We start from the raw sequence: 15,030 nt of genomic DNA, 5'->3' as shown, positions 1-15,030 counted from the left end.
GTTCCACCTGTTCTACCGCACACCTGCCTCGTTTCTCACCTGGTTCTGCTGTTGCCCGTTGCGGAGTTTCAGTCCAGAACTGGTTCTGGAGTTCAAACAACATGAATGAGGCTCACTATTGGTTTTCTAATTCATCAATGAGGATCAATCACACTGCAAAAACACCAAATCTTACCAAGGTTGTTGTTTTGTTTTCCAAGAGTATTTGGGGGAATATTAAGAAAATACAGTCAAAGTAATATAGGAATAAAGTCAAAAATAAAGAGAATAAAGTCAATATTTCTGGGATGAATTCATGATATGGCTTTATTCTCCTATTTTTTTAGCCTGGCTCTAATATGTGTAGGTCATACCAAGAAAAACAATAAAATTACAAAAATAAAGTAATAAAATTAAAATAATAGTTAATATTTTAAGAATAGCCATAACATGACTTTATTCTACTTTTTTCTCTCTTAATATGGTCCTAAAAAATGTAAAGTAAAAAATTATTCTCATAATTTTTAATTATATTTTTCTTAGCTGGTACAAACATTTTGTCATGGGGCCATACCAAGAAAAAATGTATATTATGATCATAAAGTCATATGAGAATAAAATGATAATATTACAACTTTATTCTCATAATATTTATACATTTTATTTTCTAAATGTTCTTAAGGTAGCCCTAATACTCCTCCATATTTTTTCTTCTAGTTTTTAGTGAAAATATCCTGATACACTTACATAAGAAAAAAACAATTTACAAGTAACTTCAGCAAAATATAGGAGCTTGTTTTAATTATATAATTCTCGAATATTGATAAAAATGACTAACACCACTGTCTGACTTTTTAAATTCATAACAAAGGAAAAATGTCTTTCTAACAGACAACAGAACTAGTACGTTTTTATACTGGGTCATAAGTTATTGACTTTAAAAAAGCTCCTATATCTTTTGAAAACATTCTTGTGAGTAAGTTTTGTCTCATTTCATGTGTGATAAAAATATTTGCACTAGAAAGTAGACCAAAAATATTTGGTAAAATTTTGTGTTTTTGCAGTGCATGTTTATCAGGCCGATCTGAAACAACCAAACTGTCCCTGAGTGAGAAAACGTTTTGTCTATATGTTCTAACATGATTCTGGTTCAGTTCTGAACTAAACGGGTTAAACGTCTCTGAACAGGTCAAATCTAACAGAACCTTCCCTCCTTTGCAGAACCATTTCTGGTGGTTGGGAGTTCTCCTTTTCCAGCAGTGCTCTGTAACCGGACTGCTCCTGTCTGCTGTCGCTGGAGGACCAGCGGGGGGCGCCAATCACTTCAGGAGGGCCTTGTAGAGCATGAGGGAGCGGGCCGTGCTGCGGTCCTGCTCCAGACACAGGATGAAGTCCCTGAGGTTGACCCGAGTGATCCGCTGCCGGAGCTGCTGCCGGGATGAGGAGGCAGAGGAGCCGGAACCGGATCCCGACGTCACCTGAAGGCGGCAATGTTAGAGAGTAAAACTACAGGAAGTCAAGATTAAAACTACAGAGGAAGTTCGTGAGGATCTGAGAGGCAACTCCAGATCCATCAGTCTATTAAATAACTCCAAATCAGAATGATCTGCTCTGGTTCTGGAGCTGGGCAGCATCAGACTGGGCTTATCTGTTTGGGGCAGGCCCAGCTCGTCTCGACTCTCTGAGGAGAATGCTAAAGCAGATTCCAGGATGATCAGGACGTTGATTCGTCTCTGGCTACGTTCAGACGAGGGCTGCAACTAACGATTATTCTGACGATTAAACAAATAATGAGTTTGGAACATTCTGCTGATTTTTCATTTAACTACTTAAGCATGTTTTTATACATCAAAAAATACAAGTAAATAATTCAATTACTTTTTTGAAAAAGAAATGTAACATTTTATTGCCTAAAATACAATAGCAGCATTTATTTTGTGTACGCTTGATTATTTGTAGCAAAGGATATTTATGAATACAGTGTGGGACTAATCTGTTGGACTAACCGATTAATACCTACACAGAAAACAGTGCCTAAGAGGAATATTTTTTACAGAGTTTGAACCAGGTGAATCTAAGTCTATGCCACAGTACAAATGTTTTTCTTTTATCTTAAATGCAATATGTATGTCTATATAGAGTATTGTTTTGGCTAAATTACTGCTCTAACTGTTGTTCTTTCAGCAAATCAATTTTTTTGAGTGTATGTACTCATGTTTACTTAATCGATTACTTAAATAATCAATTAATAATGATTAATTTCAGCCCCAGTTAACACCTCACTAAACTTGGCTTGATTCTCGAGTCCTAATTAGACGTTTGTTCGACTGAGCAGCTCAGAGTGTGATGGCTAAAAGAAAAACTGTGGAGAGAGATGGATTCTCACAGTTCAGGTAAAATGAACAGATTTTGAAAATCTCCAGCAGCTGCTAACAGAGTCTGAACCCCTGAAATGAGGGTTAGAGGGTTCAGTGTCTACTGAGAACATGGCTCCCTCTCCCCTCCCTCCTCTGAGCCTTTAGCTCATTTCTGCAGGGTTGTCTCCAGGGTATGGAGGGCCAAGGGACTTCATGAGCCCCCGTAACTCCCCCCAAGCAGATTCTGACCCCCTTTGTCTGGGGAAGTAAGCGCCTAAGGGATGGGGGAGGAGTCAAGAGTCCAATATCCTCTTGCATGTTATTGTTTACATCCGGAAAGACGATTCTTTTACATGCCGTCCGTAGCCACTCTGCTGCAGTAGAACAACTGTTAACTAAATAAAACTTGGAGATGTAGGTATCATTAATTTAGTGCAGTGAGCCACAGCAAAGGGGAAAATAACACAGAAAAAACCTTCATAAATAACTCAAAACCACTCATACTCTTCTTTTTTTTCCCTTAACTCAACATGTTACCATAGTAACTGACTGAAAACAGCTCCACTAATGGATCAAGACTCAACACCAAAACACATTTAGCCATTTCCCACATAAAGAAAAGAATATTTAGTCCATTACAGTTTTATGTTTTTAGGCATGGTGTTTATTTCATAATTATTATTAAATGTTCATCTGAACACAGACTGGCTAATGATTAGATACACCTGCTCTACTGATAACGTGTCAGAGTTGGTGTGTAGGTCACCATTTTTTATTTTGTAACTGAACCGAACCACCAAATTCTGCAGCACACCTAGATGTTAAGGATGTCAAAGTCAAGCTAGCATAACTGACCTACTTCTACCTCCCTCACTATTTTTCTTCTTAAATTAAAACGTTTTCCTGACCTTGTTATCTCATCGTCGTACTGTTGACAATTATTAGGAAAGCACTGCGTTCCTTTTCCTCTTATATAAAAGTGTATATTTAAGATTTAGCACATTATGTTGACAACTTGACAGCTAAAACCAATGGTAGCCATTGTAAGTGAGCACCTTTTTGGGGATCTTGCATGCATGACGTCACAGTACAATGTGTCTATGTCATCACAAGGTCACATGACCAAATGGCTGATTACCTCGCTGCTTGCTGAAGCGCCGCCTCCTGAGTCTAACTTGCGTTTCTTTCTCGGCCCGATGGCGGCAAGCGCCGTGAGGTTGGCGTCTCGCTGTCGCATCTGAGCCAGTTCCTGCTGCTGCATCTGTGGACAGGAAGTTACAGCTGTTACGACAGGAAGTTGAAGTGGTTCAAACGGGACGTTTCCTGTCTCAGAGCTCATCAGAAGCCGAACGTGAAACCTAGCCGTACCTCTTTAGCCTTCTGCTTCAGCCGAGCCTGCTCCGGATCCTCCTGCCGGGCCCGACTCTGGAAGAGAAACAAAAGCTCTTAAAATGTGACCCATTATGCTTCTTTGAACAGGTGAGGATCCCTCCATGGTCTGATTTTAGTCTGGTCAGCCACTGCACAGCACATACAGTAGTAAAACTAGCTGACCAAATGTTCTGGAGCACAGCTTGGGTTGCCAGGTAACAGGGCTAGGCTCTGCTGAGGTTGCTAGGCAACGGCACAGTGCCCGTTAAGTGCAAAAACACTTCATCTTACCAAGTTCTAGTGCAATTAGTAAACATGAAATAAGACAAAACTAACTTACAAGTAATGGTTCTTTAAAGAAATCGGAGTCTATTTTAAATCATTAATTCTTTAATGTTGATTTTAAAAAAAGTTCTGACTGGAGGTTCTACATTGTGACATCATCATCCAGCTGAAGTTGAATTTCAGCCTCTGCTGCAGTTTCCCCAGATCAGGTTGAGATATAGAGTTAATTAAACAGGTCTTCCGTTGCCATAGCAACCCAGGTTAGCCGTCACGCATCACGTTTGGTACCTTGGCGGCCTTCAGCAGCATCTCGCGCTCCTGCTCGTCTTTCCGCTGCTTCTCCATCCGCTCCAGCGCCTCGAAGAACCGCAGCTGGGAGCGAACGTCCGACGACTGCTCATAGGTCAGGTTTCCTTCATCCTGAGGGAGGAAGACCGCGGATCGGTTACCGACTTCCTCTAAGAACAATAAGAACTGGCAGGAACCCGGTCAGAACCGTCAAGATCTGGGTCCGAAACGGGCAGTTTGCAGGATATCGTTTATTTAACACCCTGATCTGCTTCAGTAGGGGTGATTATCAGGTTTTAGTAATGCCGATTTTATACAATATGGATAAATGAAAGAGTTGGTATTTTATTTCACTCTTTTTCTCAGAGTTGGAACAAGGATGAATACATTTTTATTTAATAGAACATTAATTAATTTGTAAAAGAAAATGAAAAAACTATGCAGCTTTCCATCTAATGACTAAAGATGAAGGTGATTTTTTTTAAACTAGAGGTGTCCAATCCAAAGTGCAGCCCAGGGGCCTCAGAATAATTTTGTGTGGCCCTGGTGAAGAGTGGTAAAAACTTTCGCTCTCCAGCAAATGTTATTTGATCCAAGTGGACACTTTGGACACTTTCCTACTATTTTTCGGATGGGATTTAAAATTCTTTCCTCTTAAGTCCTCTTAAATAGAAAATGTTAGTTACAAAAAGTCTTTTACTTTTTTGTTATTTTAAATTCAAATTCAGTTTTGAAAAATCCAAAACACTTTGATTCCAAAGGGAAATTAAATTAAAAAAATACAATTGGGAACAAGCATTTATTAAACTTGGCCAAACACAGCAAAGGTTTATCAGGAACACACAAATTATATTTCTTTTATTTAGGCAAAACTACAAGAATTAATTGTTTTGTAACTCATTTCATCCATAAACTTTGCAAGTTTAATTTATTGCTGAGCAAATAGAGAAAAAAAAATGCAAATAAAACTTTTGCAATTTTAAATTAAAGAAAATATGCCTCCTGAGTACTTTGACCAGAGATGCAAAACATTTGGACTCTCCCATCTTAAACCATAACGGGTTTATTCTGTAAAAGCACTTCTCAGTTATTTATATATATAAAATCTGATATTAAGAGCCACAATATGTTACTGCCAAGGTATACAGGTTATTCTCTATGACCTCTCACCTTTGCGCCGTCCGTGCGGTGCTGAGCGATCACAGAGGCCTTTTCCAGCAGCGAGCGCAGTCTGGATTCGGTGGCGTGTGAGATGAGGTTCACAACCTCCAGAGGCACCTCCGTCACGCCCAGCTTCTTGGCTGGGGAGCAGAACCAAACAGAACCAAACGGAACCATGAGAACCATCAGTACCATCAGAACTGAACCACTCTGGCACCACAAACAGTTTGGCTGGAAAGAAACCATTAAGCATCCATTGCTCTCAATTAATGACACTGAAAATGCTCCATAACGCAGCCTTGACAACGCAATTGATGTTGCAGTGGCTCCCTCTGCTGGTGAGGAGAAATATTAACTAAATGATGGACGTACTGACCTGAGTCCAGAATGCGGCGGTGCAGAAGGCCCGGCGGCAGAAATGATTCGTCTTTACAGGACCGAATCTTGGTGCCGACAAGCTCTGAGCTGGTTGCTAGGATACGGGCGTTTTCCTCGTTAAGGTTGACCCCGGCCATGGAAGCCACATCGTTGATGTCGTCGTCGTCTCTGTGGAAATTCAGAGAGAGAGACAGAACTTTTAGATTTGACTGAGTGACTGGAAGTTCAACATCCCGACTAAAACATGAAACTGAGCTGACGAAGTCCGGCTCACTGTGACGTTTATTCACTTATTTATTTCAAAGTTACACATCTGACCTGCATTAAAAAGCTCACTTGTAATTACAATAAAACTAAAAGCAGGCTGGTTGTTACCATAGTAACCACTAAGAAAGCTGCTGAAGCTGAATGAGCTTTTTATTTTCACCCTACAGTCTGACTCAAACACAATTATTGGTGTTTATTTTGAATTTATTCAGCTGTGATTAGGTGATTATTTCTGAAGCTGAATCAGAAACATTCAGTTATCTGCCAGGTTTTGTATGACGTTTCGGTTCCTGGTGCTGATTGGACGTCAAACCCACCTGAAGGTCCCGCCCCCGGGGTCAGTCGGTTTCTTCTGATTGGCCTGAGCTGCCAGGTGGACAGGAGCTTTACCTGCCATGGTGGTGGGGCCCCGTAAGAGTGTGGCTGCAGGGAGAGAGACGATTCAGAGAGAGAAAGGATCTGAATGTATCGTTCACTTCTCCACAGTAAAATTCAGGAACGTTTTAAGCATTTTCAATGTAAGTTTTTTAACTTTTCCACTATAACAAAAACACAAAAAGACAGTTTCAATTCACTATTATATGACATTATTTACTATTTATGAATAATGTATTTTTATAGTATTCTACATTCTGTAGCAGGGACAAGATAAACTAAAATATAACTAAATTTCATTGAAACGTCTCTCTTACCTTACACACTAGACTGGTCCGAGAAAAAAACCCAGAATTTAACAAAAACGTCTCCCAATTTCAATAACTTGAACATATGGAACCTTAATTTCAATTACACGGATCAATAACTCAATGAGCCATTGGGAATAGTAAAAAATATTCAACTGTAACATTTTCCAAAGTTAGGCTTTTAATTAAACTTTATATTGCACTATGATACAAAAGTTTGAAAGACTTTATACAGAAATGAAGCATTTTCCAGTCCTTGAAAACACCTAATTGAAATTCAAGCACTTCCAAGGATTTCAGTCACCCAGTTTTTTGTCAGCTTTAACACAAAGCACCGAGCCTCACCTGGATGTCTGATCTGCTGACTGAGGACCACAGGAGAACGGGTCTGGATGGTCTGGACTGTAGGTCTGCCCACAGCCTGCAGCAGAAAACAAAACATCAAAATGATTATCAATAATCACCACTGAAATCACAACCTTGTTTAGACATATTAAAGCTGACATATTATGCTTGTTTGAACAGGTTGGGATTGCTCTATGGGCTTTACAAATATTGTTCATGACACTTTTTGCAGAAGATCACATTTAGACAATAAGATTTTAGTCTCAGTTCTGCTTATTTGAGCTCCTTTCAGAATAAGGCTTGTCACTTTAAATCCAAATAAGTTGCATGTAACCATGCCTAAGCCTGTCACAATAAGCAATAAATCAATTAATAAAATTAATCACATGATAAACTTACATGAGTTCAATAATTTCCATTCTGATTAATACTTTGTGAAGGGCAAATCTGTTTACAGAGAGTTCATAATCTATTTTTATTTATGGTTGCGGCTGTAGATGGTTTATATTTCTGCTTTATTTATTGTTTAAATTAAAACAAACTCCATAATTTCCATTTGCATGATGTATCATTTTCTCTTTCTACCAAAAACTGTATGACTAAAGTCTTCAGTCTGGTGTTTTGGTCTAAGCACTTTGAGATGCCTTGTTGCTGAAAATGTGCTACATGAATAAAATTATTCATGTAGCAACCTCAACTAGGACAATTTTGTCTTCATAACTTATTATATTTGTTGTTATGGAAATTCTAAATGTCTTCCAATTCTGGTGTTAAATGTTCTGCACAAAATTGATCTTTGAGAGATCAATTATTATACCATTATGAACATATTACTGGAAAATGGTCTCAAAACAATATTATCATGTATTGCAATAATTTTCGGGACAATTTATCATCCAGTAAAAATTTTTATTTTTACACGCCCCCCAACTCAACGTTTACACTTGCATGTAAAAATAGCTGGTAACAGATGCACAATTATATAACTGAAAATTTTTGAAAAACAGAAGTAGAGCCTTCTGCACAACCAACAAGAATGCAGCAAGTGGTTTCTGAATGGTAAGTCAGCAACAAAACACAAAGTACAATGCACATAGCGGTAAAAATAAAGGTGCTGGACCTCAGCTTGCATTGCTAGGTGACAGGTGGAACTCTGCTGGTGTTGCTAGGTAATAGGTTGGGCTATGCAGGGGTTGCTAGGTAATAGGTTGGGCTATGCAGGGGTTGCTAGGTAAGGGGCATTGCCTGCTGATTTGACGTTACAGTCAGAAGGTTTTTGAAACAGCTCATTTTCTAGACACCAAAAAACTTGTGGCCAAAAAATGGCTGGATATTTATTTTAAGCATTTGGGCCATTTTTTGAAGCAGTAGAGACCTAAAAAAGTGCAAGTATGTTATATATATATATATATGTCCTCTTTAAACCACTAAAGCAGTGAAGGATAGGTTGCTGAGTGTTACCGTGTTTGTGATGGGTGGAGTCAGGCGGACCGTGGTTCCCGTGGCGTTGACAGGCAGCCGCGGCCGGATGGCTGCTGCGGTGAGGGAGCCGGGGGCGACTGGAGGCGGAGCAGAGGTGGTGGGCGGAGCCGTCGTCAGAGACTGCTGGCTGTTGAGCAGAGTCTGACGCAGAGCAGGGAGGCTTTTCTGAGGAGATACACAGAAAGTTCATCACTCCAGGAAGTTGCTGGTACAAGTTTGGTGATTTTATCAGCAGATTTCATCTTAGATAGCATTACAGAACCTCATGTTTTCTAATTTGGGTATACAAGTATTCATGCTGAAAATATCCGGTACAAATCTAAACGATGCAAAATGTCTATGTGGGTGCAATGCAAGACTTTGTACTAGAGCTGCAACTAATGATTACTTGATTAGTCGTTTATTCTGACAGTCAGATTTTTAAAAAAGACATCTTTCCTACAAAATTAGAAGTACATTAAAATATGCAAATAAACATAATTGCATTTAGTTTAGAATAAGAAAATAAACATTTATTGCCTAAAATGCAATAACAGATTGATTTAGGCTTTCATCGTTTGTAGCAAAGGATGAATCTGCAGCTAAAAAATATTTAGAACATCAACATGTTAAAAACTCAGCACTTTCTGCTTGACTTATCAGTAAGTGTAGAGCTGACCTAGTCATTATTTTTTGTATTAATCTGTTAATAAACAGACATCAAAAGGTGCTTTATATAATTTTTTTAACAGGGTTAATATAAAACTTGGTAGAACATATTTACAGACAAAATTGTTTTTATATTATTGTTTTTCTATTTTTGTACAGTTTTGACTTAATTACTTCTCTGAGTGTGTTGTTCTTTCATCAAATTGCCTTTCTTAGAGTCTGTATACTCCAGTTAATAATGAATGGATTACTAAATTAATTGACGATCACTTCAATAATCGATTCGTCACAATTAATCATTACAGCCCTATTCACTCCTTTACCAACAACTATGGTTATGGTTATTAACCTCTAATAACCATAGTTACAGCCTGATAAATATTCATTAAACTCTAATAACAGTTGTTAACATGAATAACACATTTATTAACATGAAATTGCTGTGAGTAGCAGTATTTTCACTTATCTAATTTTATATTTTTAATAAATGTAGTTATTGACATATATAATCATTAAGGTCTAGTTAATACCATTGTTAACATTTTATAATTCTTAAAACATATTAGGATTAATAACAGTAAAAAACAGAATTCAGTTACCACAGCAATTAGAATCAGTTAACCTGCAGCTTTAACAGTAGAAATATGTATTTTTTCAGGACAGGTACCTTGAGGAAGGGGATGAGGTAGGGCTGTGGGGAGGACTTCAGCTCAGCCTGCAGCCGAGACGTGAACTCCTCGGGTTCGATCTTTGCGTCCTGAAAAGATGTTAGAGCACAAAGACGTGAAGACATGCGGACATAAAACATGAAGGCACAAAGACAAAGTGTTCAGGGATGTAACAGACAGACATGTTCAAGTTTTAGGAAATTAAGTTATAGGAACAAAAAGTAAGAGGATACAAGAGGAAACCATGACGACATGAACTGGACCTGAGGAGCATCTGGAGTAGAGCTGGGCAATATGGCTTAAAAATAAAATCTCATCTTTTTAGACCATTTTTTTCCCTCGCTTTCTTTTCTCGAAAAGGAAGTACAAGTAAGTTTATTATAGTATTATGCAATAACAGATTGATTTAGGCTTTCATTGTATAATAATACTAAGTTACTTAGTATTATTAAGTAAGTAACGTTTATTATTTCAATCATTTCAATGTCAGTTGTACAATGGAGTGTCAGGCTCAGGCTATGACAATTTTTGTTTAATTATGAAAATATTGTCACAATATGAGCAGAATAAAGAGACAATTTTACCAGAAGAAAAACTTAAAGTGACCAAAAAATAGAGTTATTGAGATCTGACATGTTCAGCTCAGTCCATGTAGTTCTTTCTTCAAAATACTCAGCTGTTTGCACGGTCATTTCAAAGTCCTGCAATTAATAATGTCATGCTAATGTGTTATTAAGATTATTTGAATAAAGTCAGATTACAACTTCATCCAGGTAACATTACGACTTTATCCCCATATTATTTTGACTTTTTCCTCATATTCTTACAATTTTATTTTCATATTAATGAACTTAAAATTGACTTGATTCTCGTACAACTTTATTCTGGTAATTTTATTTTTCTTAGTATGGTCCTAATACTCTGTTGTAGTAAAACTGGTAGAACTCACAAGATGCTCAACATTCCTCTTTTTGTTATTTTTTGTGTTGGAGTTCTTCTAAAATTACTACGTTAATCTCCTACTATACCTTTTTTTCTGGTATTGTTATGACTTTATTCTAAAGATGATCTTAGTCTGCCCTTAATATTCCGTTGTAGAGTTGAACTGAGTCCAAATAAATATAAGCTGTAAAACCTGCTTGTCAAACAAGATGGCGGTTCTGGGTGTGCTGACATTACTCTGAACTACTGAAACCCAAGTTTTCCAAAAATGAAGTCTTCAAACACCAAAGATTCGATTAATCAATCAAACTGATTTATCGCTCAGCCCTAGGATGCATCAGCAAAAGGATCTTAGCAGCTTACAAGCAGGTCCTGAACGAGGGTCTTCACATTCTTGGACGTATCGGGAGATGGGGAGTTATGTGACGCCAGCTTGATGAGCGTGGACAAGAAGTTCTTGCATTTCTTCACGTTTTCCTGCATTTCCTGTTGGGCACAAATGCGTGTGAAAAACAAAGCAACAGAGGGAAGCCGGAAACTTTCGAAAATGTTAGAAAATGACGGGAGCCGACCTGCGACACCACAGTGACCCTGGAGCCAGGCGGGGCAGCGGGAGGGGGCGTGGCGCCGCCGCCAGGTAGCGTTGTGGGCTTGGCGGTGGGCGTCACCCCTGCCGTGATCACCGTGGAGGTTTTCTGAGGCGGCGGCATCTTCACGGCTCCGGCAGCAGGAACTGTGAGGGGCTTCAGAAACAGACAGACATGATTAGATCCAACCAATGGAACTGCATATTCATGTTTTAGAATGGCCCAGTCAAAGTCCTAACTAAAAACTCAGTTTAATGTAATAAACCATTAATCGATAATCAATGGTAAGTTTGTTAATTGTTTGCTTTCCTACTCTGTTTTATGTTAGGCTATGATCTGTGTCTTAACCTGTTCCACCTCTCAGCAGGATAACTTACCTGAACAGAGGTGGTCGAAGGAGACTGGACTATTCTGGTGGGAGCGGGTGCAGCCAGCCGGACCGCCTGGGGGGCTCCAGGCGCCTGCAGACAATTTATGGTTTGTTTCAGAAGAAAATTACCTGATTCTGATTTTACTGAAATTACAGATTAGCTCCAGAATTTCTGAAGAAGATCTTAGTCAAGTTCTGATGGTACCAAACTCACCGTGGTGGTGGTGCTGACCCGGATAGTCGATGTTGCCAGCGGTGTTGCGGGTCTCTGGGTGACCACCGTCTGACTCTGCTGCAGCTTGGCCTGAGCCTGGGCCAGAGCCTGCTGAGGAACCAAGACCAGCTGACCCGTCTCGGTCCGGACCAGAACCATACCTGCAGGAGAAGAATCAAAGCAAGTGATCGAAGAGGTTCTACAGGCAGAATGAAACAGAAAAGCTGAACCGGACAGAAATCAGAACCAACTGGACAGAATGGAGAATTGAGAACAAATGAGATCAAGCAGATAATAAATATTTATAGTTTGTTTTTGTGCTCAGCTTTAGGATGAAACATGAAAAACTTCAGGCAGATCAACCCTGAAAATCTGGGAAAAATTAACAAGAACTTCCAGTTTGAGATAAAATTATTAGAGTTGAAACAATTAATCAGATTAATCATGATGAATCCCTTATTGAAATATTCAAGTAATTTTGCAATCGGTTAATTGTTAACTGAAGTATACAGACTCAAAAAAGGCTATTTGCTGAAAGAACAACAGTTAGAGCAGCAATTAAGCAAAAACTGTACAAACAAATACAAATAATTTTAAAAAAACAAATAATTTAGCATTTAAGATTAAATTAAAAAATAAAACTTCGTAAATATGTTCCACCCAAAACTCAGGTGGCTTAGTTTTGGCTTCACCTAGTTCAAATTCTGTGGAAAAAAAAAAAATCTTCTTTTAATCATGTTTTACTATTAAATTATTACTACACTGCAAAAACACAAAATCTTACCAAGTATTTCTGGTCTGGTTTCTAGTGCAAATATTTGAGTATACGTGAAATAAAAAAAACTAACTTACAAGCAACTTTTGAGAAAGATATAGAAGCTTGTCTTAAGTAAATAATTTCTAAATATTCATTTTATAAACAGTAAATCTTAAACTTAGGGCTTCAACTAACATTGATTTTAGCAATCGGTTATTCTGATTATTAATTGGCTAAAAAAATTGGCATATTCTGCAAATTTTTCATTTAGCCACTTACATCATTTGTACAATTTTGTAAGTACATTAAAATAATTCAATTCCTTTTTTAAATAAGAAAATAAATATTCCCTTTAAGGCAGCAACATTGCATTCCTTTAGCATACGCTTGAACATTTGTAGCAAAAGACGCATCTGTACGGGTAAAGTTAAAAATTACTGCCAACATCAACATGAAAAGAGTCCTTCCTGCCTGACTTCACATCAGTACAAAGCAAGACTGAACTGTTGATTATTTTTTGTATTATCAGATTAATAATTGTAAAGCAAAAGTTACTAAATAGTATTTTATTGTTATTATTTTACAGAATTTAACCAGGAGAAGCTAAACTACATCACTTGATGATTTCTGTGTAAAACATATATTCAGACAGTGGAAAGAGGTTATTCTTGTATGCAATATATATATATATATTGTATAGTTTTGGCTTAATTACATCTCTGAATATGTTGTTCTGATTGAAAATAAAGACTCCAGATGCTCCAGAGTCTGTATACTCCATAAAGTCTGTCTTAACTATTAATCATTTACCGTACTAAATTAGTTGGCAAATATTTCAAAACTTGTTTTATCCCCATTAACTGTTTCAGCCCTGGTTCCACTTTCAGATTTTTTTCACTTATAGAAAAATGTTCCATCTGTCAGTGGATCTAGTACTTTGTCAACCAATATTAAGGACTTATTTACTTAAAACTGTTCTACTTGATAATAAAAGAGGTGTTTTTGCAGTGTAGCTTAGTCAGAGCGTTTGGATCTTTGAATTGTTCATCCAGAACCAGAAGCCACCATCACAGGACCAATCATAAGCAGATGTGTGTCCTCACCTGGAGGGATGGTGAAGCCGGGCGGCAGCTGGATGGTTGTCTGCTGCTGAGGCCGGACAGCCAGGGCGGTCTGCGGGGCAGCCGGCCGGGTTGTGGCGGTCACCAGCTGGGGTCTCTGCGGCTGGATGGAGGCGGCCGCCCCAACAGCAGCACCGGGCGGCCTCACCCCGGTCTGAGCCACCCCGTTGATGGCAGGCTTGGCAGCTGCGAGGGGTGTGCTGGATGCGGTCTGGGTCTGGATGATGGAGGCCTGGGCTGCAGGAGGAGCCGGGGTGCTGGTCACCAGCATCTTGGTGTGCATTAGAGGGTTGTTGTGGTTCAGGACCTGAGCGGCTGATAGGGAGGCTGAACCCTTCGGGTCCAAACCGTTCTGGGCGGTGCTGATCACGGGGCTGGGGAGCCCCTGTAGGGTCACAGCAGGGGAGCCCGCCGGGGATTGAGGGGCAGGGAGTCCGGGTTGTGAAGCCAAGGTCGCGCCGGGTGGAGGGGCAACGGGTGAGCCCTCCACTTTCCCGGCTCCGGTGCTGCCGTTCAGGGGCTGTAAGCTGGGGGAAGAGGTCCGGATCGCCTCCACCGGGCTGGGAGCCAGGACAGCAGCCCGGGGGAAGCTAGCAGCGGGCTGGCTGCTCAGAGTTACCGGTACGGGTAAAGCGGTCAAAGAGGGCGCTCCTGTCGCTTGCAAACCGGTTCCGGTGTTTCTTATTGCCCCGGCGGTAACAGAGGAGGGAACGGTTTGCCCGGACAGAGGCTGGTTGGCGCCCGGTTCCCGGGTCGACCCCGCGGTTTGGTGCCCTTGTTGAGGCTCCGAAGACCCCGCTTTCCCTGAGAGGCGACCGACCGCCGCCACGTCCCGCTTCCCGTCCGGATCAGAAGCCGCGGGGAGGTTTCTGTCCCCCAGCTGGGACTCCAGGGAGCCCACCAGGTCGCTGACCGCCTTCTCGTCCACCTCGGTGGACAGCATGTCCTCCAGCGGGTCGGGGGCTCCCGCCATCTTTGATGCTTCGCTGTTGTGCAAATCGTTTTTTAGAATGTACGCATGCGCCGAGGATCCGGCTGCATTCGGAGCAAAGATCTAGATGGATCAAAGATCTAGATGTACTAAATGTTTCAAGAACTGTGGGAAAAGCAGTTCCAAAGCAACAAAA

At 39.9% G+C, this 15,030-nt stretch overlaps 1 protein-coding gene across 1 annotated transcript; it reads right to left on the bottom strand.

The window, feature by feature from the left end:
* Positions 1-790: 790 nt before the first annotated feature.
* On the bottom strand, positions 791-14,897 carry LOC102220925 (transcription initiation factor TFIID subunit 4-like). Its single transcript, XM_014472167.2, has 15 exons — positions 13,886-14,897; positions 12,026-12,186; positions 11,819-11,902; positions 11,427-11,597; positions 11,218-11,340; positions 9,912-10,001; positions 8,576-8,761; positions 7,115-7,190; positions 6,404-6,509; positions 5,818-5,987; positions 5,451-5,581; positions 4,281-4,412; positions 3,705-3,761; positions 3,475-3,597; positions 791-1,457 (listed from the first exon to the last, which is right to left on the bottom strand). The coding sequence occupies exons 1-15, from the start codon at positions 14,874-14,876 to the stop codon at positions 1,299-1,301; spliced, it is 2,760 nt and encodes a 919-aa protein (XP_014327653.1). The 5' UTR covers positions 14,877-14,897; the 3' UTR covers positions 791-1,298.
* Between the last annotated feature and the right edge of the window lie 133 nt (positions 14,898-15,030).

Source organism: Xiphophorus maculatus, chromosome 2 (genome assembly GCF_002775205.1).
Source record: "Xiphophorus maculatus strain JP 163 A chromosome 2, X_maculatus-5.0-male, whole genome shotgun sequence".
Classification (NCBI taxonomy): Eukaryota; Metazoa; Chordata; class Actinopteri; order Cyprinodontiformes; family Poeciliidae; genus Xiphophorus; species Xiphophorus maculatus.
The sequence above is the reverse complement of the archived record's forward strand: the minus strand, read 5'-3'. Positions and strand labels throughout refer to the sequence as shown.

Coding starts and splice junctions, on each gene's coding strand:
- LOC102220925 (XM_014472167.2), bottom strand. CDS start 14,876: ATGGCGGGAGCCCCCGACCCGCTGGAGGACATGCTGTCCACCGAGGTG. Junction 11,903..12,025: donor GGGTCAGCACCACCACCACG/GTGAGTTTGGTA, acceptor AATTGTCTGCAG/GCGCCTGGAGCCCCCCAGGC. Junction 11,598..11,818: donor CTTCGACCACCTCTGTTCAG/GTAAGTTATCCT, acceptor CTGTTTCTGAAG/CCCCTCACAGTTCCTGCTGC.